Raw genomic sequence first — 24,975 nt, 5'->3', positions numbered from 1 at the left:
CGAATGCCATTAGCGTCATTTGAAAGCAACCCTCTACAAGTTTGGGAAGGTATGAAAAACACATATCCCAATTTACATAAAATGGCTCTGCAATTTTTACCGGTAGTTGGATCGTCGGTTCCTTCTGAACGGGTTTTTTCAGCGGCATCATATATTTTAAGCCAAAGGAGAAACAGGTTAGAGCCAAACCGACTAAGCCGCATTTTATTTTTGCAAAGTATCGACAAAAAATACTTTTTTGGAAAAAAGTAATTACAATAATTAATATTGTTTGGAAGCATAAAAAAGGACTGCTAAGAAAGCTTTAATTGTTATATTATTATTTTATTCATTTTGATTCTCAATGTAATGTAAAAGACTGCTAAGAAAGCATAGTTATATTTTTATATTTAATTCTCAATGTAATGAAAAAGACTGCTAGGAAAGCATTTGTTATATTATTATTTAATCACAAGACTACGTAAAATTCGTAAATTGATATAGTTTTAAGTTCTATTAATTATATTGTTAAGTAAACCACTCAATAAAGAAATAAAAAAAAAACGTAGCATTTATTTAAAAGGCTTTTAGGAATTGAATTAACGAAAAATAACGGAATTGGTAGAAACATCGATACATCAATGTTTATAGCCGATGTTTCACACAACATCGATTTATCATTCTGCAAACATCGGTGAACATCGACATCGAAATTTCGACCCAAATTTACATCACTACCATGAGTTGGCAAATAAATATTCTTCAGTTTTGGAAAATCTTAGAAAGAAGTGTTGGGAAGTATGGGAAATTTTTAGTGTTGCATACGCGACATCATGCGCAAGAGTGCCTGAAAACACATATCGATACTTTATCATTAACACTGACCATTTTTAAGTTTCATTTGTTTATTCCCAACTTAATTAAAGTTTCAAAACAGTTTAAAAAATTTTTTGTTTATTGTTAAAATATTATAGTAAATATTTACTTAATCAACTCGGGCCTAAAACATCGTTAAAGTACATAAATTTGGTATCGAACGCAAAAAAGACAAATTCCACGAGGAAGACCTCGGCAAATTATTGAATAGTTTTTGTGTAATTAACAACCGAATAGTTTTATTTTTTGCGGGACCATAGCTAAAATTCGCTTTTTCTGGTTTAAAAAAAATACCAAATTTTAAGATAGTGTTGCCAGAATCCAGGTTTGCTACAAAATTGAGTTTCCCAACATTAAATCTAGCTTTAGCTGATTTTTTCACTTTGCAACATTGAAATCTTTAGAAGCTTAAGTAAATATGTTAAGCAAATATTTAATAATTGTATTTGAATTCAAATGAACTTTCTTTAAGCCGTCATGCTACATACATACATATATATGTATATATAATTTCCAGTCAGAGATTTTAAACTTAAAATAAAGGATCTGTACTTATCATGGTAAGTACTTTGTTTCAACGTTTTCACTTTACGATTACATCACTCAATTTTATGGCGTATCACCTGTCTGATTCCTTTCGACTAACAAATAAACTTCTCTGGAAGTTGTTACCGAAAAAGTGATTATTGATTTAATTACACATCAAAGGGAAACTCCAAGTGGAAACTGCGCGCCACGGAACAGCAGGAGGCACAAGGCTCGACTTGGCAAAGGAATCTTCATTTGCAACATTTTCATTGGCATCTTTTGTCGGTTTGTTGCCTTCTGCTGCTGATGTTTCTCCCCAGTAATAAAATGCTAATGAATTAATTTTAGAAAGAACTTTGCAATATTCTCCTTTTGCGAGAACCTCCGCTCCTTTGAGTGCATTAAATTTAATGAACTCTCTTATTAAATTGGTTCGAAATTAACTAAAACTGAATTATGCATTCCCCTTCCATTCCCTTTATCAAAGTCAACAGTAAATATTTAAATTTTAATCACCTTTTTGTCTAAACACTGAAATTGAAATTGTATTTAAAATAGTTGCATTAAGCTAATATTTAACAACATTATAGAGTAGTGAGTGAGGGGAAAGAGCAGAGCATCAAATGAACTGGCACCAAGCGAACCTCACCACAACCTGGGCCGGAAGTCGGCAAAAGCAATTTCCTAGTCCTAGAATTTGATTTTGTTTACCTAACTCAAAAGATACAATTTTTGCAGCTAATGAAATGCACAGATATTTGGTTAAAGGGAGAACGAACCAGACCACAACAGGCAGAAGTATAGTGGTTAAGGCAAATAATCAACTCTCAGGCATAACAAAATAGCATAGGATATGGCCATATAAAAAACAAAATAAAATCAAAGAGAAAAAGCATCGCAAAAATAAATGCCATACAATGTGATGGGAACAGAGAGTTCCCAGCCAAACAAAAAAGATCGACTACCTAATGACCTGTTAATAAAAAAAAAGTAAAATTCAAAAGAGTTCAATCCAGAGTATTGAAGAGATTATCAAAAGAAATATATATATTAACTTGTAAAAGGTAGAGCTAAATATGGTGGAAAGTTGGCTAACAAAGTGTTTATTTTTTTGACTTCGAACCGTCAAATAAAATTGTAAGCAAAATGATATGAATCCGCATATACCCAAACAGATTACCTCAAACTTGCTATGCGTACTTACATACATATATTTTGCCATTGCCTTGACCGCAAAAAATAAACTTTTGCTTCAGATTTATGCTTCGGCAATATTTTGTTGCTTCGAAAATCGCTTGGCAACCCACTGAACCCACCGACCCGACTCCAACACCCTCTTACACCCGACAACCACTTCCTTTTCGTATTTCTTACCCGATACACTCCTCCGTCAATAAATAAATACCTGTAGCATTCATTCATTCGCCTAACTGAGTTTTTGGTTAAATATTACGAGTTAGAGTTTGAGTTTTATTTACATTTTGCGCTTCAACGCATTTTTATTATATTCTCTACCAACAGAATGGAGCATATCGAAATTGTGCATCGTTATGTCAATAAAGTCGAATGAATCTATACATTAAAGAAACTTGAAACTATTTAAATAACTATTGGATTGCCAGTAATATTATTATCTAAAGAGCTTAGTTTTGTTTTAAATTTGGCTAAGGAACAGCGCGTATCATGATCCGTACTCGGTTCATAAGAAAGATTCCCATTACTGGCAGAGTATTTTATAGCCATTATACCATCTTTCGGTTCAACATTTTTTATCTTTATCTCTGGCCACTCTTCCACAAGGGGCCACCACATTTCAAGGGTTGGGGGTTTTGAGATCTAAATTTTAAATTGAAAATTGATTTTTATTCCATTCGATTGTGTTCTTCTGTTGTTTGTTTGCCAGCCTCTTTGCTCTTACTCTTGCCTTACTTTGGTTTGGGGATGGTCAATTTTTTCCTGTTCTGTTCAGCGATTGATTTCGTTTTTAGCCCCTGGACAGATTGAGGATGATTCTACTAGGCAAAAAGGCAGCTGAGTGAGAATCTGAATGAATGCCGGATAGCAAGGACGGAGAAGACCATCATAAATGCGCCTGAGTGACTTTCAATTTTATGTTCTAAGCATTCTTGACTTTTTGCTGGAAATGGCGCATTGGAATTGGTTTGATTTGCGTTCGCTTTGGCTTCTTTTATTATAACATTTACGAATATTTTTGCAAGGAAATGAATTGAAAAATGTGGTATTTTTTTTTTATTTTTACATTTTTAGATCAAAAGAACATGGATTGGGTACCTACTGACAATTGAAGACACTCGTTGCCTCTAGTGGGTCCTACATTTGGTTGTGTGGGTGTGTGACCGGAAGAATCCAAGTTGGATGCTGAAATTGAATCCAGCTAATTTCTCCCTCTTTTCTTAATTTGTTCCCTTAGAATTGCCCTTAGGTACTTTTAAGTCATATATTTTGCTATGTACCATAGATATTATATGTACTTTTTGTCCTTCTATTATTATTTTTAGTACTATTTCGATATTATTGTTAACCTTATTGAATAACAGTCTAGATTATGTCCTTTTTGAGTTTGCAATTCTAGAGTTCCTTAACTAATGATTAAAATTGTTGGTTCTTAAAATATTTTGACTTTGAAATATTGTTTGAAATTGAGTGGGATTGAGTGGAAGATGACCAAATTCGCCAAAACTGAATAAATATTAATATTTTCTTATATTTTCTTTCCTGTTGTCCCAACAGACAACTTAACAATTATCTTAATATTTTCTGAGTGATTCAATTAATTTAATATGATTTTATAGATAAAAGACAATTGTGGAATTTGGTATCAATTGAAGGGGAATGCCTTTGGGGTTAAATTTGAATAAATTAATAAGCACACTGTCAGTTGAAAGCATTTGCCACTTTATAAGGCATTTTTCCTAAGCTTATCTATCGATTTTCCTTAAACAGATATATATTTAGCTATGTAACAGTTTAGCAAGTCAGAAAGTTGAACAAATATCAAAGAAATAGAAAAAAAGGGAGACAACCAGCTAAATTCAGTAAAGCCTATCAAAACATTTTTATTAGAATTATGCACGCATATTTTCATGGGCGACAAGCCCCCCTTTAGAGAATGGTATGAGAAAGGGGTAGGGTATAGGCCGATCCATTCCAACCCCCCAATTCATATAGTGTCGACGACTATTTCGCGTGTGTTTGCACTTTTCCGGTCGTTTTTCTAGCTTTAGATTTATACCCCACCCATTTTGTGTGGCGGGGTTGATTTAAGAAATTGATAGCCAGACGACAAATCATACCTTGAGAAAGCCAGAGGGAGAGAGTGAGACAGAGAAAGGTGGGGGACACTTTGGTGGCGGTGGTGGTGGTGGGGTGACTTTTTGGGGGTGGCTCCAACTAATTTGTCTTGTTGTTGCACAATTTGCTGGCCCAGGCTAATAAAATTTGATAAGCCAGAGGAGAGAAAGAAGAAAAAATACTAAAAATACCAGTGCACGCAAATTGGGGATAAATTTGTCCAACCCCTCTCTTAATGCAGGGGGAGTGACACGCTCCCCCCAATCTCCCAGTTGGCACTTTCTCTCTCTCTCACGCTCTCTTCTTGTTCGCCTGCTGACCAAGTTAATTTGTGCATAAAAATGTTGCCTTGGGAGTCATCTGACTCTTGGTTCTATGGGGGATATGCGTCCCTCTTTCTCTCTTGATTAGCCATAAAAAAAAGAACACAAGAAGTAAACTTTTTGCTACTTCCTTTTGATTTATTCGATTTCACGATTATTCCATTTGATGCAAGCGAAATGCATTTTTGATGACAGTTAATGGAGTTTTTACGGGCTCGGAATTTGGCATTTTTTGCGGGGTAGAACTTCACTCACTTGGCACATGGGTACTCATTCCAATTTTGGTCTTTCAGAGACCAGACAAACAAGAATTTGAAACGTTTGAGTCCATAACCGTTGCCCTTTATGGGTATATAAAATATATCAGAAAAACCAGAGGGGAATCAATATATCTTCGGCCCTAACGAAGTCTCTATACTCTGTAAGAAATGGTGAGCTAATAGACGTAAGAATATAAGTAAACATCGAGTAGAGTTCTATCTATTATAAGCATCAATAGTAGGAGAATACTTATGGCAATGTTCAATTTATTTATGACTTGCATCGATCTTATTTATTTATAATTTCAATATACTCTGTTTTAGAGGGTGAAAAAGTGTTGATTGTGCAGCCTTTGAGAGAATAAAAAATGAAATTTTAAGAGCCAAAATATTTGCTTAAAGTCTTTATGGGCTTCAATGAGCTGTAAAAATATGGGTACGAAAAAATCAGATTTTAATATGCGGAAGACACAACTGAATACTATTTCAAGTGTGAATGCAAATTGCTTATTGAAAATTTATAAAAAATAAAATAATTTGAAGCTTCAATTTGACTAAAAAAAATGGTTTCGATGTTCAATTGAGACCTATCGAAGTTATTTAAGAATGATTTTTAAAAAAACTATATTATTGAAAGACTTCCCATCAAGGGAAAGTTCAGGTACGCGAATCTGCAATTGGAAGTTGTCAAAAAACTTCTTTATATCATAAATCTGCATTTCTTTCTTGCACAAAAATAATGTAAAATAGCCCTAATAAGTATGCTATAGATTTACTGAAAACCTTGTTTTCACTTTCTTCATGTGAAATGTTTTAATAAAAGTACTACAAATCTAATAAAAGGAGGAAAAAGTTAAGACTTCAAATTGTTTAAAGCATTTGAAATGAAATATTAAAGCTTCTAGCCTTTAATTCAAACGTTACACAAAACAAGTGAAGCAAATGTTGAAATGAACGCGAAACTTAAGCCGCAGATCTGCATAGTCAGTTATAGACACTTAAATGCCAGTCAAAATTGGATTTGGGCCCAAGTTGAGATAAACATTTTTTATAGTTACGAATCCCCTCTCTCACTCTTTTCTTCGTTTCTTCTTACTCCTTAAGCAGACAAGTGAAAGTCAAACCAAGCCAATTCCCCAGCTGCACATTAAAGTGGTGAATAAAATCAGTGTATGGAAAGAGAGGGGGTGGAGGGGTGGCAGTGAGTATGTGTCATGTGTGTGTGTGTGTGTGTGTGTGTGTGTGTGTGTTGGATGTTAGTGTGTCATTTTTTTATGCTTATTTAAAAAAGTGTCCAGAAGTTTTGTGATTTTGATAAACAGACAGAGAGAAAAAGTGGAAGTACAAAACAAAATGATAGCAAAAAAAGGAAAATGTGGAAAAGCTCGTGAGCTCAGATAAAGAAAAACTCACAGAGAACAAAACAAAAAACACACATTTATGCAAGTCACATACGCCACACAGCTTTTAATAATAAAAACAACGAGCTGTGCTCTCCTTAATATGAAAAAACATTGAAGCAACCCAAAAGGAAAACAAAAAGTAAGCCATATATAGGCAAGAAATACAGAATGATAAGGTTAAAAACGATTGCGTAGGGAGCGAAGGCGGAGAGGAAGGTGTACTCAGGAAGGGATGTAGACGTGCGTGTGAATGTCTTTATATGGTCATATTGTGTGTGTGTGTGTGTAGGGGCAAAAGAATTTCCTAAGTTCCCTTTATCTCGTTCTCTTCCAAGAAGTAAGATTTTTAACAAATTTTTGTAGCATTATTTAAAGTTTAAATCATTTAAATTTTTCAAATTTATTATTGTATCAAAACCTTTGGGAACCTAAGAAAAGCTTTATATTTGATCTACATTTGCTATTAGTTAAAGGCAGCTCATCTTCACTTCGCTCATCTCTAAACATCACTTTCTTTAGGTACAATTCTATACCAAGTCCGATTTATTGACCATAAAGCAATAAATCTGGTCATTTGAGTAAGATTCTCAAAAACAAGTAAAATTAATCTGATTAACTTTCAATATGCTAAGAGCTTAGAACAAATTAAACTCTATATAGACATATTTGTAATAACGAAAAACTACCCATCTACACAGTTGATTGATACACCATTTGAGTAGTGCGTTATATGTATATTTAGATTTGGTGAATAAATGTGAAAAACAATTAAGTTGAATGTAGATCGATAAGAAATGAAACGATTTTAAAATAATAAACATTTCTCAATAATTGTAGTCGATCGTTTGGGCAGATTAGTTCGATATTAGTCTAATTAATCTAGCCAATACTAAGGAACTACACATAAATTGAAAGATTTAAAGTTTAATTGTCATTTAGATCAGCCTATATCAAGTATTATAATACAAAAATAATAATTTATTTGGCGCATGAAACGTTCCAATTAACATCAGGGACTATCATGCGCATGATTTAACATTCTTACAATAGCCACATTTGACAATATCAACATATATAAACTGATTTGGACTGTAGCTGTAATTCTTGATTCCTTCAAATTTTGCAGGGCGTATACGTTTATAAATATTCTGCGAGTCCATGAGATAACAAAAATTGCCACAAACACATTTCGGTGTCTCAACTATCAATTTGATCAGTATGGCAGGTAATGAGTATATAGGCAGTTTATATTGGTCCACTGAACGAGCAGCTTGCAGCCAGAGCGGCTGAGGGGAACATTGAATCCTTGTGTTTGCCTTAGAGGTGACATTGAGACGTTGAATATCCAAATCATTGGGTCCCTTAAATGCATTGCCACAAACATCTAGGGTATTAATATGTAACTCTTCTAAGGCAGCTGGCAAGGATTCCAATTTATTATCGGATACATTGAGCGAATGCAATTTCTTAAGGCGTCGCATGGCAAAAGGTAAAAATGTTAGATTATTGTGATTAAGATTTAAAAGAACCAGATTTTGACACTTAAGCAAAGACAATGGTAAGTAAGTCAGCTTATTGGCAGATAAATCCAATTCACAAAGAGATTCACTCAATTTTATGCCATTTAGAAATGACCAATAATTCAGTTGACCAAGATAATTCCCATGGAGTACGAGTTTAGTCAGGGGCAGACGTCCCACCTCCATGGGTATCTGGAAAAAAGATTAAAATAATGTTAATATTTGTATAACGAAGCTACCAACTATTATTTACCTTCGCTAGATGATTGTTGGCAACATCCAGGTGGGTTAGATTACGCAATGAGTATATCTCGGAGCTTAGCCTACCCAATTGACTCTTATTGATTGTCAGAGACTGCAGAGATCGTGGAAAACCCTTGATGGGATAATCACTACGACGATTTATAACCATTTTCGTCTGTAACTTTGCTTTTTGTGTAATGGCCGTGGCAGTGGCTATATTCAGTCTCAAATTGATGGCATCCTTGCCCTCCATTCCAAGTTTCAGAGTCTGCAGGAATCCCTTTAGCTGAATGGGATCACATTTAATCAACAGATTTTCTGCCGGTTGCGTGAAAGCAATCGTTGCTTTGCCATCCAAAACAAATTTCGTGTGAACCGCCTGGATATTATCCTTGACCTTATAACGCTGCCCAGTCTTGATTTGTGGCGTGAATAATATCATTTCCAGTTCCTTTTTGGTATTCCCTGTTGCAATGCAAAATAATTAATACATATTGTTGTTTTTTATGTTTTTGGTTTCCTTACCATTCGAATCCAAGGCGCTCTGTTTGTAGCCTATGGCCAATGTGGATTTAACCGCCCGCGGTGTACGATTTGCTTGGGTCACACGATTTACGACTTGCACCTCACAGAGGATTTTCATTTTAAACTTGTAGTATACACTTATAAAATAAAATAAAAAATAAAAATTAAACCAATTTACGCGGAAAAATACAATCAGCTGTTTGAAAAATAAAAAGGTTGCCACATCGACGTTTTTCTCCGAACTAAGTATTGATAACAAATCGTTTTGTAGGTTGAATGGAGGGAATATTTTAATTCGTTTGACTTCAAAATAAAAGTTGGTTGACTGATAAAAGTATAAAAAAGAAAGTGTTACTGTTTTAGAAATAATGATGACAATAGATCTTCGGCTCTATTCATCGCCAAGTGTGTCACATAGTCTTGAAGTCCTGTCAATTGAGATTAAGTAAGTGTTGATCGAAAAGAAAATGAGTAAAGCTGTTGTTCTTCAAAGACTTCACATGACAATAAATTCAAAATTAAGTTTCTTGAGTTCCATTTATCCAAAAGATAGAGTCATCAGTCCCAAGTTGTCCACAAGTTGGCATAATCTAAACATTCGGCTTTAATATTGGAAGTATTATCAATCTAAAAGATATTTGATACAGATTAACAAAATCACAGCACATTAAGCTTTTTCTTACTACATATTTAATTAATGAACTTACATTTACTTATTTATAATATTTTATACTTAATTCTTTTTATTTGGCACATTGGCATTATAGGCTAATATCAGTTAATCATAGCGGAAAATAGATTCTTACATTGGTTGCTTATACTACAATTGTTGCCACATATGACAACATCAGAATAGATCATGTGCTCCCGACTATAGGTGAGATTTTTAATATTTACAAATTTTGGTTGAACAACACGTTTGATAATGTTATTCTTGTCCAAGGCATAACACAATTTGCCACATGAACATTTTGGTGCCTCAGCAATTAGTTGAATGAGTATAGCTGGCAGGGAATCGATTGGCAGTTCATATTGGGACACAACTTGGGCGGCTTGAATCCAGAGAGGTTGAGGCGAGTGAGTTGAAGCTCCGTCCACATCGGAAGCAAAGGCCAGGCGATGAGCTTCCAAGACATTGAGACCCTTAAACGAATTACGCCAAACATCCAAGATTTCAATACGTAAATCATCTATGGCAGCTGGCAGAGATTTCAATTTGTTTTCCGACACGTAAAGCGAACGTAATCTTCTCAGGCGACGTATGGCAAAGGGTAGATGCGTCAAATTATTATAATTGAGATTCAAATTAACCAATTTGTGGCACTTGACCACTGGCAAAGGCAAACATGTCAAATTATTGGCAGATAAATCCAATTCGCGCAGGGAGTCTCGTAATTTGCTGCCATTCAGAAATGACCAATCGTCCATTTCACCCAGATTATTGTCATGAAGCACAAGCTTGGTCAAGAGTAATCTCCCCAGTTCAACAGGTAACTAAAAATTGTTTAAAAATTTTAATTTATATATTTTTGAAGAAGTTAAGTGTTGTTTTTCGTTACCTTACGCAGCTTATTGCTGGATACATCCAAGTGAGTAAGATTCCGCAGTGAGCATATATGATAACTCAATTTAACCATTTGCGTATTATTTATTGTTAGGGATTGCAGATATCGAGGAAAAGCCTTGATGGGATAATCACTACGACGATTTATAGCCATTTTCGTCTGTAACTTTGATTTTTGCGTCATGGCAGTGACTGTATTCAGTCTCAAATTGATGTCAACCTTGCCCTCCATTCCCAGTTTAAGCGCCTGCAGGAATCCTTTCAGCTGAATGGGATCACATTTAATCAACAGATTTTGTGCGGGCTTCTTGAAAGCAATCGTTGCTTTGCCATCCAAAACATATTTCGTGTGAATCGTTTGTATATTATCCTTGACCTTGTAACGTTGCCCATTTTTAATCTTTGGTGTGAACAGTAGAATTTCTAATTCATCTCTTCCTTTCCCTGAAACAAAAAAAGGTGTTATTTGTTGTTTTTCATATATCTCACCAACTTACCTGTGGAACTCAATGAGCTGCGTTTGTAGCCTAAGGCCAGAGTGGATTTGACTGACCACGGCGTGCGATTGGCATGGGTGAAGCGATTCACCACCAACACCTCGCAAAGAATTTTCATATTCAATAAGTAACAAAACAAAACTTAACAAACTCAACAACACAAAAATGTAAACAATGAGATAATAGTGTGCCCAAACTGACGTTAGTCGATAACTGGCAAAATCCAACATTTGGAGGGAAATTTAAATTTAAGAATGAAAGATTTTACAAATGTCTCCGAGCAAAAGAGCTTAAAGTAATAAAATGTGGGTAAAATATGTCAGGTTTTAATTTTTCATTAACTATGAACCTTCTACTCGATCGCTATTTACAAGAAATTCCTTTTTTAGGAGAAAATACCTCAGTTCATGAGTCAATGTCAACTTTTCGAATTTAAGCAAACCTTTATTGCAATAATATCACATGAAAATTATAATATACAATAATAAAATGTGGTTTTTTTAACTCTACCAATTTCTGGGCTGAGCGGAGGGAAACGCAATTGTTATTGGAGGCGCTGCAAGTGAGAGAAAAAAAAACATTTAGATATGATCTGAAACAGACTCATTGAAGAATTTAGAAATAAAGTGCATTTTAATGAATCTTTGTTAATGCAGATTATGAAAATACACTGCTATGTAATACTCAAGCTATAAAACCATTTGGTGTTAGTACAAGGCTTGAGTTTCCGCTTTTGAGTAGTCCCCGAATTAAGGCCAAATCGTCGGGTGTTAATGACCAGCCAGTCAATTGGCCCACTGATTGCAATTCCGGACAACTGTCCATTAGTAACTAACGAGAAGAAGACGAATATCAAGTAGGAAATTCATTTGAAAGGAACTTGACCTCCTACCTCAACAGCTTGAACTGTTAGCTCGGGCGCCAGAGTAAACCAAATATCCTCCAGTACTTTGAAATCGTGATGGACAAAGATCCTTAAAGGAGAACAATGTCAAATCAGAAAGACTACAGTCTAATTTTGTATGTGAAACTTACCCAATGATATCCTCATCGGTGAATTCAACTGTGTCCACAGCTAATCGCTTCAAATCTGTGCAATTGCAGAGAAAGGACTTCAGGGAGCTCGTCATAAAGTCACTACTCAAAATCTCCAATCCCTCGAGCTGTTGAAATCTTCCTTGAGTGTGCGCATAGGATAAACTATCAACCATATAACAATCGAGATCGATTAAGGAAGGGCATAGTCTTGCCAGTTTGCCCAATTCCAGATTTCCAGTGCCCTTGATCATGGTCAAGTGCCTAAGATTTCTGCCAATTGGACGTTCCAATAATGGCAACAGTTCACCCACCGCAAACTTATAGATTTTCAATTTCCTCAAGGTTCTGGTATGAAGAGCCCTAAGACTACCCATTTTGGGAGAGTCAAGATAAAGTGTTTCCAGTCTTGGACACGTTTGCATTATAACCTGAAGCGTTGTCTCATCGGTGCCCGTGTCATGGACATATTTTAAACGACACTTAAACCGATCATCGATATTATCGTAAATGAATTTCAAGGAGGCGCCCACAAAAGAATATGTCGACAGAGTCTCCACATGCGGACAGTGCTCGAGTATCAAAGCTATATCTGAATAGCATATGTTTTCCTCTCCTGGCATGCCCACATCCACCACAGTCAGAGATTGAGCACACACTCCCTTCGCTAGATAATCGATGCCGATTTCAGTAATGTCTGTCTCGCCGGATATATCGAGAATTTGTAGACGAGTGCAGGACTTGGAAATCTCCTCTAGTAGCTGATCGTTGGCTATATAAGGTACATATAGTTTGACCAGATGCTTGCAACGTTTAACTATATCGTACATATAGTGCATGTGTTCCTCCTTAACCCAAATTCCTTTAATATTCAGGACACGTAGGCCGGCACCCTGGGCGGCAATTACCTAAAAAAAACACAAACAATCAGACATCGTAGCTTTTTTGACCCAATGAGAAACAAGATTAATTTTAAACCGAACCGCCAACTAGTCTCATTTCAATTCCAATAAGTTTTCCATAACCCATAAAGTCGGTAAGAGAAGAGAAGAGAAACGCTTACCTGCAATATTTTCTCATAATAGCTAAACGGAAAGACTTCGGTGACCAAAAAGGTAACACCACAATTGAGCAGCATTTGCAGGCAGGTGAATCTCATGTTTGCCTCCAGATAATCCGAACTGAGTATCACTCTAAGGAGATCCTGATAAATATTTGATGTGGCTCCCGCCTGTGTGAGATACTCATTCAGCTCGACCATCACAATATTGATATCCAAATTCACATCGGGAGCGTATTGCACATAACTAATGGTCGACACCAAGAGATTGGCCAGCTCGGCCAAAGCACTATCGCTCAGAGAGCGGACACTACACTTTTTCGACATGATTTGAAATTTTGGTCTATGGCAAAAATTTGTTTGAATTTGTTTGTTTGTTTGGTAAACAAAGCTACGACGCAGAAAAACGTTGTTCCCACTGTTACATCACTTCAATAACCATTTTCGAGTTCCCAAAATCGTTCTATCTGGTTTTTTTAAACTATGTTCTTCGACATTAGATATACATATAGATTTGGTTAACAAACAAATTTGCACAAAAATAGATTCTATAATTATGTATACGCTATGGCAAATGTAGTTTTCCGCTGAAAAACAATTCGAGCGATCAATACGAACGATTCAACGGCTAAACACAAACTGAGTGAGGCACGCAAAAAAAAAAAAAAAAAAAACAAAAATCACAAATAAAAGGGACGCCAAAAATATTGAATACAAAAAACAAAACAAATTGAGTTCATTTTAAGAGAACATTTTACTTTTGCTCTTGAATTTTTTAGTGAATTGTGTGCGATTTTCTCTTCTTTAATTTAGGAAAATCTTTTCAGCTGATTTGAAAATCAACAAATTCTCTTTTAGCATTCGAGTTAATATTTTTTTAACTGCTTTGAGAACACATCTTTTTTGGCATCAAAAAGTATTTAGAATTAAAGTTAATATCCTAATTTGGTTTACACCAGGAAAAATACAAATTTAAAATTTATAATTTTCAAGATTGTAAGTCAAGAACAAGATGGGATCCGGTTATCTCTCGCCATTTCTTCCTTTCTTAAGAGACGTTTATTTTCTCAGTTTTCTTTCGTTTAGTTTAAGCGAATAGCAGATGTCTTTCTGCTTTCTGATCTGATTTTGAGCTTCTTTCAATTCATAAAACTTTTTTAATTAGTCTTATTCCTTACTAATCGAACTTAGTTTCTTTATTGTTGTTTTCCAAGTTTCCCACTAAATTGTTTAGTATTTCCTTATCTGATCATTAATGCGATCAATAATTGATTTAACCATCGTTCAGTGTTGCTAGGCAGTTTAATTTAACGTTTTGTTTGTTTGCTTTTTTGTTACACTTTGAATAAGGAATACTAATAAGAGAGATTACACAGTTCGGATAAAAATATATCTAAATTAATACATGTATTGCCATTAATAGATCTGCTATGGCTGCAGATAGCTGGGAAGCTTCATTCTCATGAACAGCCAAGTGGTGAAAAAGGATACCAAGATGAAAATAAATCCCATGGCGGTGAGAAGTAATCGATTTAGATTCGTTTTACCAGGAGCATGGGTCTGATCCATAATAATGAAACCCAGGCCACCGATGGTGAAGAGAAAACTGCTGGCCAATCCCTCCATGATATATTGTCCATTTACACGATATGGCATAAAGGCCACCGGCCGAGAGTGTCCATGTTCGTCCACAGTGGCTCCCACACTAGGCGGTTCTACGATCACATCGTAGATTATGCCTGTTCAGTGGGAAGAAAGTAAGAATTTTATCTTATTGGTAAATACATGGTATTTTATAGACTCACCACCAGTGACCAGAAAATAGGAAAGCAAAATCACACTAAATACCGCCATGGGCGAGGGAGTGGGAATACTAAATCGTCGAACTTTGATATTGGGCGGCACAAGTATGTGAAACGGCAGGCCATAAAGGGTCTCTATCATGGTGGCGCTAGCTTTTAGTGTTTAATTGTTTACAACAAATAAATATTTCACTTTTATTCCTATTCCTTCGAAATGCCGGCGTAGGCGTATTTGTTGACGTGCAAAATGGTGTGACCGTGCAGATACAAAACACCAAACTAAACGACTAGTAAGTGATGCGCAAGCATGAAATAACAATATTTTAAAATACTGGTAATTTTCTCTTCAAAATTTTTTAATGTTTGATCATAATAGATTTTTTATAAATCTTCCAATTAAAACTAATAATTAATTGAAATAAACAAATATTTTGAATACGAAATTTGAGAACTTTCAGCCACCATGTATAGAACAATTTATTCTTCATACTTCTTTAAAAAAAATCTATTTTAAGGTATATAAAAAATATATGTAATTCGAAATTGCAGACAATTTTGTTGTACATATAATTAACATGTTTAAGAAATGGCGTTTTGGACAGTTTTAATAAAAATAAAAATATTAGTACTTGTTGTCCATCCCTGGTTGAGGCAAATATAAATAAAACGTTGCAGCCCTATAGATTAGTTAAACAAATTGCAAAACAAATCGCAATGGCAGATGCCGATGCCGGTAAGTGATTAATATTAGTTCACTATAGCAATAATTTATCGATTTCCTTGATTCGCACTGTGTTAGGCAAATCGGCAACTTCTCTCGACAAGAGAGTTCAAAACATTGGAGATTTGGCTCACTGGCAAAGGAGTCGTGCCTATCATGATCTCATTGGTTACATCAATGGGACAAGTGCCGCCATACAGGGCATCAAGACAACGGATGAGATGTACGAATCGGAGATGCTAAAGACACTGATGAGTCTCTTTGAGTCGCTGGAGAAACTGGTTGAGCAGCATCCTCCCTTGGATCAGCCACAACGTTTCGGCAACAAGGCCTACAGGGATTGGGCTCGGGAAATGCGTCTAGAAGTGCCAAAGCTATTGGAGCAGTTAATTCCCCCTTCGAAATTGAAATATTTAAATGAATTGCAACAATATTTGATGGAAGCCTTTGGGAATGCCACAAGAATCGATTACGGCACTGGTCATGAATTGTCCTTCATGTTCTTCCTGTGTGCCCTGTTTAAGGCGGAAATACTGCTAGAGCAGGATATTGCGAGTGCGGCATTGAGATTATTCAATCGATATTTGGAGTTTGCCCGAACTCTGCAAAGGACCTACAATATGGAACCGGCTGGAAGTCAGGGTGTGTGGTCTCTGGATGATTTTCAGTTTGTCCCCTTCATTTGGGGCAGTGCCCAATTAGCAGGTAGGCAAAACTTTTGACCCTTTGGCATGACGTTCTATCAATATTTCTCCATTACAGTGAAAAGTCCTTTTGATCCGGCCAAATTTGTGGATGAACAGATTATCAATGACCACAAAGATCACTATATGTTTATCAGTTGCATCGATTACATTTGTAAAGTGAAAACTGGTCATTTTGGTGAGCACTCGAATCAATTATGGAGCATCACGGCGGTTCCATCGTGGGTGAAAATCAATACTGGTTTAGTCAAAATGTACCAAAAAGAGGTCAGTTCTATACATACAGCCAACCTTCCACTTAATCCAATATCGCACTTGGAAAATCTTTCTATTAGATTCTCTCAAAATTCCCTGTGATCCAGCATGTTTACTTTGGTGAATTGATGTCATTTGAGCTTGTGGCGCCTGGCACAACCCTGAGCAATGCACGTTTGGGTCATGTGGCGGCGCCGCCCTCTAAACGTATATGCATAGCTGCCGCCCCGGCTCCACCGCCACCGGTGGCCCTTGTGGCACCGCCGCCACCTGCAGAGGCTTTGAGTCCTGACCTCAATGTGGGCGATTCTAGCAGTGAGAGCAGTGACAATAGTGTCGTATTGTGTCCATCGGCCTCATCGGCTTCTCTGGTGGCCAGCACCACTGAGGGATCGGGCGATAAGCCCACTCCACAATCCGTTGGCGAGCGTGATGCGTCCAAGGATCATCCAGCCGTATAGTTCAAAATAAACTGTGTTAAAAAATATTCTCATCAATAGCGTTCACATTCGATAGCTACGAGTTTTCTAAATTATATACATAGATTGTTTTTTTTCTTTCAAATGTTAATCAAAAACTGTTTATTTAATTAATGTGTGGACCAGCGGATCAGATGATGAGTAGGTCTTCAGTACTAGACGGAACAGATTTGAACCTAATATGTCGTTTGACAGTTTAAAAATCTCGCTGATTTTCCTGCACGAAATTATTATAATTATTATGTATATTCAAAACTCAAAAATTGTAAAATATCAATCCCGCGCAATATAGTCAACAATAGCTTTGAAAATAAATAAGTTATTGAGATAAATCACTTTACGATACATATGTACGTCTATATAGAGTGAACATCAGATTTGAAGAAGTGCCTGATGTCGATTAACTCAATGGTGAGAAGCTAGTCCTTAGGCACATGATAAGTCTGTAAAAAGTTTGGCTATAAATTAAACTATGTATGTACCTCAAAAAGTTTTTTTGTATTGTTTAAGTTGGAGATATATTTTACGGATAATGCAAAGAAGCGAAACAGTCAATGTATTTATCGATCTACATTTATGTGTCTGTCCGTCCGTATGAACACCTAGATTTCGGAGACTTTAATAGCTGGAGCCACCAAATATAGTGTGTAGACTTGTGTAGTATGTACAGTGATCAAGTTTATTTCAAATTTCGGATAAGCCCCTTCCTTCTTCCCTCCAAAGTGAACAAAAATGTTCTCAAAGATTATACGACTAGCTAGAGACATAATTTTCGGTAAGTGCACACAACTATGTACATATGTATGTATGTGTGTATGTATGTATATACATATATGTATGTATATCAATGCATTTCGTAGATAACCTTGTTATCAATTACACAATTCTCTCTTTGTCCCAAAATTACATACATATTTATTTGGTTTTGCCAATTTGTATTCACTTAAAGGTAAATAGTAATAACCAATTGACGAGGTTTTCCTACTGTCTAGTACGGTGCATGGATTCAGTTCCCAATTTACCCTCGATTGGTTCAGATTGTTTTAAAAGTGCATTAGTTGTTTGATTTACTATCTGACTTTTATTGTTTCTGCAATATTAGTAATCTGAAAAAAAACTTGTAATTCATTGTGGTGAACGCGGCTAGCAAATCTGTAAAAAGTTTTAAAAGTTAAAACGCAATATACAAAATATATAAAAATGAATGAATCACGTTTGTCAAAAGTTGATGCAAACTGCTTTTTTGAAATATTTACACAAATTAAAACAAGATGTGAAACTGAAAACCCACATTTAAACATGTATTTGTTAAAGTATAGGGACCTCATTCAATTTGTAAAGTCTTTTCCGTGGATTCGTCATCTGTTCCTCGAATGGGATGAAGACCTATTTGAAGATCTTATTGGTGCAGACGAGGGCGATTCTGTAGAGAAAAGCATTATATTTGATGAGTTGTATAATGGCTTGAAGGAATCTACACCAAAGCAAAAGGATATTTTTTTTAAATCATTGATCGATGATATACATAAAAACGATAATTTATGCGCGTTTGTTTTAGTTTGCATAGAAGTTTTATTTGATGAACAACATTGGAATTTTTTGGAAATGATTTTCAAGGCACTTGCAGAAAAAACTACTTTGACACATTTAACTATACATATGCAAGGTAAAAAGTTGAAATTTTCATTAGTACAATTAGAAAATTATCATTATTATTCATGACAGGGTATACCATGGACTATTTATCACTTTTCCGCCATATAGAAGTACTATGGATAGATATGAGAATAAATGCTGAGGAATTGGTTGAGTTTTGCAAGTCAAATCCCAAATTGCGCATACTCTGCATCACAAATAATGAATTTTATGGCAAATTGTCCGACATCACTCTTGATAACAACAGCTTACAGTATTTGGAGAATTTGCAGTTCGGAATGAAACCGGATGTCGATGCTGCGGAATATGCACCTTTGGCGAAACTTCCACAGTTAAAGGAGTTATTTATACATGGAACACATGAAACCGGCTCCTTAAGTCAACTTTTTAGTGGTTTGGCTGAAAGGAAACAACTTACAACATTGATTCTTTTGAATGCTGTTGTAAACGATGAAGAAACTCATGCCATCTCTCAGATGAAATCTTTGACATCTTTGATATGTGGTTTCATTGAAGTGAAAAGCATTGGCTATCTTTCGCATTTAAGTAAACTTCAAAATTTGGTAATAACATCAGAAAATGAGCTTGCAAGTACGTCACATGAGATAGTAAAAATTTTAACGGCAACTAAAAAAAAATATATTCAAATTAGGTTTTGCAATGTACAACTGAGTTATAAATTAGACGCTCTCGAGATTTCAACAGAATCAGTTGATATTAGAGATTTTTCCGCTTTCTCCAAAGTCCCGAATTTATATGATCTGTATATCGAGACAAATGAATATACGACTGGCTCGCTCCAAAATCTATTAAAAGCATTTGCAAACGAAAATCTTAAGAAATTAAGAGCGAAGATAAACCATTATTTGTTTGGATCTGATCGAAACGATATATCAGCAATTGCGGCTATAAAATCTCTTGAAACGATTGACTGTCTTTTTGAAGACTTCAGTAATATAGACGCTTTAGAGCAGATGCCACAGCTCAAAGAACTAACTGTAAAGCTTAACGATACACCTAAATTGGAATCAGTACAGAATGGACTAAAACAATTAAGCATGCTCTGTCCAGCTTTACAATTTCTTGATCTGCCACCTGAATTAAAAATTGATTTGCCTGCAACTTCTGAATTGGTTAAAATTAAATCATTAAAGACATTAAAATGCGGTTTCTCCGACGATGAAAGCATTAAATGCCTTGATAAGTTTACTTCACTTAAATATCTGGAAATTAAATCGAAACACAACTTTGATAACATTTCTGAGGTGATTTTACGAATTGTATCATCAACAAAGACAAGCGTTAACATCAATGCGGACTCTTTAGGAAATTCAATCAGATTTGAGAGTCACAATAAAGAACTTGAACTTTTTGTGAGAAAGAAAAGGAATGCAAGTCGGTACGCACCTTTGGGAAGATTGCAAAACTGTAACAGTCTTAAAGTAATTGGAAAGTGCAAATCGGGGTCATTGCACCCGTTATTTCAAACAATTTTGGTAAACGAAAATCTGAATTTAAAAGTATTGCATATTAATGATATTTCAATTAATTACGAGGAGACTCTTCTAATTAGCCAAATAAAAACATTAAAAATATTAATTTGCAAATTCTCTGATCCACGAAGTTTCAAGGTCGATCTTCCCAATACTTCTTACAAATTAATTGCTATAAAAGAAGATCGAATTCCAACACAGATATTCGATTTTATGAAATGTTTCGACGGCTTGGTAATCATTAAACATAATAAAGGAACAATCAAGTATAATAAAAACGAAAAAAAGTTAATTATGGAAAACATACCTTACACTTGTGATTACGATTTTTTGAAAGAATTTCAAAATTTAGATGTGCTTCACATATTAAATAATAGCGAAGTTGCCTTAGCAACGATCTTAGCAAACTTGGCCTTAAATTCTTGTCTGAAGAAATTGACAATTTCAACTATTCTTTTGGGGGAAGTGTTGGAAATCTCAAAAATATCTTCACTTAGAACACTTTCATGCGGATTTCCTAAATCGGAAAATTTAAAGACTCTGGCTCAACTGAAGGAACTGCAAGAACTAACTATTACATCACATCAAATTGACTCCTTAGAAGGACTTTTCAAAGAATTCGCATCACATAGTTTATCCGCCCTTCAATATTTGGACATAAGGTGCAATGAAACAACAATCGATGAATTGAAGGCGATTGCCGGTATTGAATCGTTAAGGACATTAAAATGCTCCTTCACCAATACAAGAAACGAGTCAACACTTCTTACATTGCCACATCTAACAGAACTATGCATAACAAATCACAAAAAAGGTTCACTTTTAAACAAGCTCAGATTATTTGGGAATTGCCCTCTCCAAAAAATTGAAATTGTTGGAGGTTTTTTGAATGTTCAGGATGTTGCCGCACTCTCAGAGTTCAAATCGTTAAGAGTATTGCATATCGAAGTAGTTACCCTGAATTGGATGGATTTGTTGTTCCCAATTAAAGAGTTGGAGGAACTAAAGATAAGTATCATCGCACGATTAACAGGCAATTCAATAAACTTTCCTACTGAATTTTACATCAACTTTCAAAAACTTCGAAAATTGACCATACGAACTCAAAGAATAGATTTTGAACGATTCAAAAATATTTTAAAGCTTTCCGCTCTAAAATCTTTGCATTGTGAACTGGATATTAAAGAAAACACAAACTTGGGTCGACTTGCCCAACTTGAGGAGTTAAATGTAACAAACTCGGTGAAAAATACCACAAAATTACTCCTCCAGGCATTAATCGAGCAAACGCCAAAGACTCTTAAACATTTTGCATCCGATTATGATGAAGAGTCTCTTCAGGATATTGCGAAACTCACTAACCTAGAAACATTAAAATTGGAAACATTTCATTTTAGAGATGCTTCGAATTGGTTCTTATGTATTATCAGAGAATGTACTAAACTCGAGTGGATTGAAATATTGCAAATAGATGACTCGGTAATAGGAAGTGACATTAACATTCTTCAAAAAACTTTGGATATATTAAAAACTATCCGAGATCCGATTCTTCAAAAACCATTAAAATTAATAGTGCCATTGGCTCTATACACATTTTCGTCTTACGTAAGTTACCTGAACAAAAAAAAAATGGAATGTAAAACCCGCCAAAATCAATGTATCTTGCAGAAGAATCCGTTTCCTTCCCAAAAGGCTACATCAGCCTTATCAGACAATTGAATATGATCATGTCCGTTCGTCCGTTCATATATTATACCCATTCTCAGAAACTAGTGTAGTACCGAAGAAATGTTATACTTGTATATAAAGGTTAAAGTTAGTTAAGTCCTTTTATATATCTTTTCAACATGTACATACATACATATGTATATGTAGCTATCAGTTGGATCGTAAATATTTTCATTAACCGGTTCCCTGCCTTTTACCAACTTTGATATCCTTTTTAACTCTTTCCAAAAAGAAACAAAGAGTACAAACAGACAAATCAGCATTAGTACCACATAAATACAATTGTGCATACGATTTATAAACAAGATATAAATTTTGACCGATAATTATTGATTACTTAATTGTTACATTCAATATTATACTTTCAGTTGACACCCAGTGATAAAAGGTACCTCAACGTTGTTTATAGAGGAACTATTAACTAAACGAAGGACTATTAACATGAATTTGTTATTATCAAGAGTAACTCGCTGTATGGAACATAGAATATACTTTGAAATATATAACACTTTGTTTATGGAATTTGTGTTTTTATAATGGCGTGAATGTTGTGAATGTGAAAGTGGTGTTGAAATTGGTATCCATATAACCAGGGAAAGCACTTTCGCCCAAAAAATTCGTAAATAGAGGAATAAATAGAAGCATTGCGATGGTGGGTACTGAACCACCAAGAAGCTAGATAAGAAATAAAACAAAATAATGAAAAACATAGTGAATACTTTTAAGTGATAGTCAGAAACTTACAAATTGAAATGCTCGCAAATTACCCCAACCGGCAACAATTGTATTGGGCGGTGTACTAGTTGGCAATAGAAACTGATTGTGGATAATTGTGGCAAATGGTGCACCTAGAATACCAGGACCATTGGATCCTCTGAAGCCCTAGATAAACAAAAATGGACTCACTCGATTCATGATGAAAGACATAGTAAGATTTAGATAAGACATACCACTTCCATCATATAGGGCAGAACAACTTTACACACACCCGTAGCCGGGGATAGAATAGTGAGAACAGTTCCAATGCAGGAAGCATAGATTAAACCATCCCATCTGCCCAAATTCTTACGGACCAATGTGTCTCTTAACAATGAATAGAAATTCGATTGTTCGCCAGCAAAAAGACAGCCAAATGACGAGCCCAACATGAAAATATTACCCCAAGGGGTATTCGCACTCACAGGCTTCCAGCTTAAAACAGATGGAGCTGTCGCTTCCTTCTCAGGACGACGACACATGTAGTATTTGCAGAATATATAGTTTGCGGGCAATGCAAAGAATAGAATGCTCATGCCAATGATCGGCACCGAAGAGCCGGTTTGGGTCTTTTTAATGAGATCATCCCAGCCGGGAAAGATAAGTGGTTTCCTTGTGAATAATAATATAAATGTGATTCCAATTAATATGCCTGCCAATTTGGTTTGTATTGACCAAGGACCGAGTGCATCTTTTTTTGAATCCATTATTTTAGCCAATTGCTCTTTATTTGCCGGGCCATTTTCAGTGTTGGCCTTTAATCTTCCAGTGGCCAAACCCAAAAACATCATATTTATCCATAGAAATAGAACTAACAGACCCAATATAAAGGGTCCTACAAATATAAGAAGAAAACTTCCGGAGTCACTAGTGCCTTCACCCATATAACTAGAAAAGAAAAAGAATCGAAAAAAAGTACAAGAATGACTCTATTTAGAGTCGGTAACTTACTAATTGAATAATTCAACTGCCGCACCATTTGGATCATGAAATGGTGACATCATGCCACCCAAAGTGGCGGCATAGCAAATCGTTAAGTATATTCCCACAGCTTCTCGCGAAGGATACGGCGTTCTACCAAAAGAAATGTCTGTTTACAGAAGTTTAATATAGTTTTACCATAGACTTACGATCCACGTTCATAAGGCTCCTCATCTGAATCCTTACGCACTATGCCAGCCTGCAGAGTAAAGGCAATGTTAAAATCCTTTTTTTTTTAATTCGACTTACCTCATCATATCCAAGCATTACGGCTTGAGCCACTTTCATCCAAAATGCTGTCATTACAGTGGCATTGACAAAAATGGATGATATTGCCGTCACAATCATTAAATAAACTTGCAGGCTGAAATATATTGGAGATTATTTCAAAAAACTATTGGAAAAAAAAGGTTCGTTTCTCTCACAATATAATATTGGGGCCACAAAGTTTGAAAGTGCATAATGCAAGGCGATCACTCAGCTTCGATACATTCATCATGATGCCCATAAATACACTGCCAAAGGTAAGGAAGATCAAATCCGTATAATGTGCCATACTGACTCCTTTCGATCCGGCAATACCGCATAGCGGAAGGAAAACTATATAGATGAAAGCAATTACTCCGGGCGGCATGACATTGCATATAAGATATGAATAAATGCATGCTGTTAGATATAGAAACCGATAGACCTGCAAATCGGAATATTAAATTTCGCAAAAAACATAAAATACTTTAACCTACCAACACTTGGGGTCCCAGTAGGATGGGCGCAAATAATAGTGGTATGAGAACTATCAGTACACCTTTATAATGGAATTTCCAAAACAATTTGCGCTCATCCTGCTCTGGATAGGGCAAATCGCCGGGCTTATACACGCTTGTTCTGCTCGACAAAATGCATTTTTAGTTGAAGTAATAATTATTTATTTTTATACTTACGCCATTTTGTGTAAGTGTACTTATTATTAGATAACATGAACAACAATGATTAATATATGTTCGACTGCTTCGATGTTTTTTGTCAACTATGTGTGTTTATTTTTTTTTTTTTTGGGGCAACACAGTTTTGATATTTATATATCCTTAACACATATAAAAGAGTCCTTTTACCTTCGCAATACTTACAAATGTCTTTATACCCTTGCAGAGAGTAGGAGACTTTTAAGACCTCAACGTTGACAGCGCTGCCGGCGTTTGAGCAGAGCCGATTTATATTGACTGTAACTTGTGTTCTATTTATCCGATCAGATTCAAATTTTGGGATATGAGGTTT

The 24,975-nt window shown here is 35.4% G+C and overlaps 7 protein-coding genes across 10 annotated transcripts; 2 read left to right on the top strand and 5 right to left on the bottom strand.

Annotated features, from left to right (window-relative positions):
- Positions 1 to 7,636: 7,636 nt before the first annotated feature.
- LOC137580712 (leucine-rich repeat protein 1-like) lies at positions 7,637 to 9,260 on the bottom strand. The gene is made up of 3 exons (XM_068294827.1): positions 8,970 to 9,260; positions 8,455 to 8,909; positions 7,637 to 8,393 (listed from the first exon to the last, which is right to left on the bottom strand). Exons 1-3 carry the CDS (start codon positions 9,085 to 9,087, stop codon positions 7,701 to 7,703), a joined length of 1,266 nt encoding a protein of 421 aa, XP_068150928.1. The 5' UTR covers positions 9,088 to 9,260; the 3' UTR covers positions 7,637 to 7,700.
- A 416-nt stretch (positions 9,261 to 9,676) lies between these two features.
- On the bottom strand, positions 9,677 to 11,239 carry LOC137580946 (leucine-rich repeat protein 1-like). The gene is made up of 3 exons (XM_068295095.1): positions 11,031 to 11,239; positions 10,529 to 10,977; positions 9,677 to 10,463 (listed from the first exon to the last, which is right to left on the bottom strand). Exons 1-3 carry the CDS (start codon positions 11,146 to 11,148, stop codon positions 9,744 to 9,746), a joined length of 1,287 nt encoding a protein of 428 aa, XP_068151196.1. The 5' UTR covers positions 11,149 to 11,239; the 3' UTR covers positions 9,677 to 9,743.
- Positions 11,240 to 11,448: 209 nt separating this feature from the next.
- LOC137581011 (uncharacterized) lies at positions 11,449 to 13,741 on the bottom strand. 3 transcript variants are annotated; one of them, XM_068295164.1, is made up of 5 exons: positions 13,129 to 13,741; positions 12,066 to 12,973; positions 11,923 to 12,004; positions 11,729 to 11,861; positions 11,449 to 11,586 (listed from the first exon to the last, which is right to left on the bottom strand). In XM_068295164.1, the coding sequence occupies exons 1-5, from the start codon at positions 13,450 to 13,452 to the stop codon at positions 11,537 to 11,539; spliced, it is 1,497 nt and encodes a 498-aa protein (XP_068151265.1). In that variant the 5' UTR covers positions 13,453 to 13,741; the 3' UTR covers positions 11,449 to 11,536. The 3 variants fall into 3 exon arrangements, with proteins under 3 accessions (XP_068151265.1, XP_068151267.1, XP_068151266.1); XM_068295166.1 differs by having other exon boundaries at positions 11,745 to 11,861; XM_068295165.1 differs by lacking the exon at positions 11,449 to 11,586 and having other exon boundaries at positions 11,715 to 11,861.
- A 667-nt stretch (positions 13,742 to 14,408) lies between these two features.
- On the bottom strand, positions 14,409 to 15,204 carry LOC137580356 (putative oligosaccharyltransferase complex subunit CG9662). Its single transcript, XM_068294363.1, has 2 exons — positions 14,931 to 15,204; positions 14,409 to 14,864 (listed from the first exon to the last, which is right to left on the bottom strand). The coding sequence occupies exons 1-2, from the start codon at positions 15,067 to 15,069 to the stop codon at positions 14,554 to 14,556; spliced, it is 450 nt and encodes a 149-aa protein (XP_068150464.1). The 5' UTR covers positions 15,070 to 15,204; the 3' UTR covers positions 14,409 to 14,553.
- Positions 15,205 to 15,542: 338 nt separating this feature from the next.
- Ptpa (Phosphotyrosyl phosphatase activator) lies at positions 15,543 to 17,576 on the top strand. The gene is made up of 4 exons (XM_068294362.1): positions 15,543 to 15,660; positions 15,727 to 16,353; positions 16,411 to 16,619; positions 16,688 to 17,576. Exons 1-4 carry the CDS (start codon positions 15,642 to 15,644, stop codon positions 17,066 to 17,068), a joined length of 1,236 nt encoding a protein of 411 aa, XP_068150463.1. The 5' UTR covers positions 15,543 to 15,641; the 3' UTR covers positions 17,069 to 17,576.
- Positions 17,577 to 18,047: 471 nt separating this feature from the next.
- Positions 18,048 to 22,485, top strand: LOC137581372 (uncharacterized). 2 transcript variants are annotated; one of them, XM_068295598.1, is made up of 3 exons: positions 18,048 to 18,752; positions 18,812 to 21,840; positions 22,332 to 22,485. In XM_068295598.1, exons 1-3 carry the CDS (start codon positions 18,287 to 18,289, stop codon positions 22,386 to 22,388), a joined length of 3,552 nt encoding a protein of 1,183 aa, XP_068151699.1. In that variant the 5' UTR covers positions 18,048 to 18,286; the 3' UTR covers positions 22,389 to 22,485. The 2 variants fall into 2 exon arrangements, with proteins under 2 accessions (XP_068151699.1, XP_068151698.1); XM_068295597.1 differs by lacking the exon at positions 22,332 to 22,485 and having other exon boundaries at positions 18,812 to 22,318.
- Positions 22,395 to 24,721, bottom strand: LOC137581373 (protein I'm not dead yet). The gene is made up of 9 exons (XM_068295599.1): positions 24,642 to 24,721; positions 24,444 to 24,585; positions 24,126 to 24,391; positions 23,950 to 24,064; positions 23,850 to 23,899; positions 23,671 to 23,793; positions 22,914 to 23,607; positions 22,708 to 22,845; positions 22,395 to 22,638 (listed from the first exon to the last, which is right to left on the bottom strand). Exons 1-9 carry the CDS (start codon positions 24,644 to 24,646, stop codon positions 22,495 to 22,497), a joined length of 1,677 nt encoding a protein of 558 aa, XP_068151700.1. The 5' UTR covers positions 24,647 to 24,721; the 3' UTR covers positions 22,395 to 22,494.
- Positions 24,722 to 24,975: the final 254 nt, after the last annotated feature.

The sequence above is a fragment of the Drosophila tropicalis genome, unplaced genomic scaffold, assembly GCF_018151085.1.
Source record: "Drosophila tropicalis isolate 14030-0801.00 unplaced genomic scaffold, ASM1815108v1 contig_845, whole genome shotgun sequence".
NCBI lineage: Eukaryota > Metazoa > Arthropoda > Insecta > Diptera > Drosophilidae > Drosophila > Drosophila tropicalis.
This window is presented reverse-complemented; position numbering and strand designations above follow the sequence as displayed.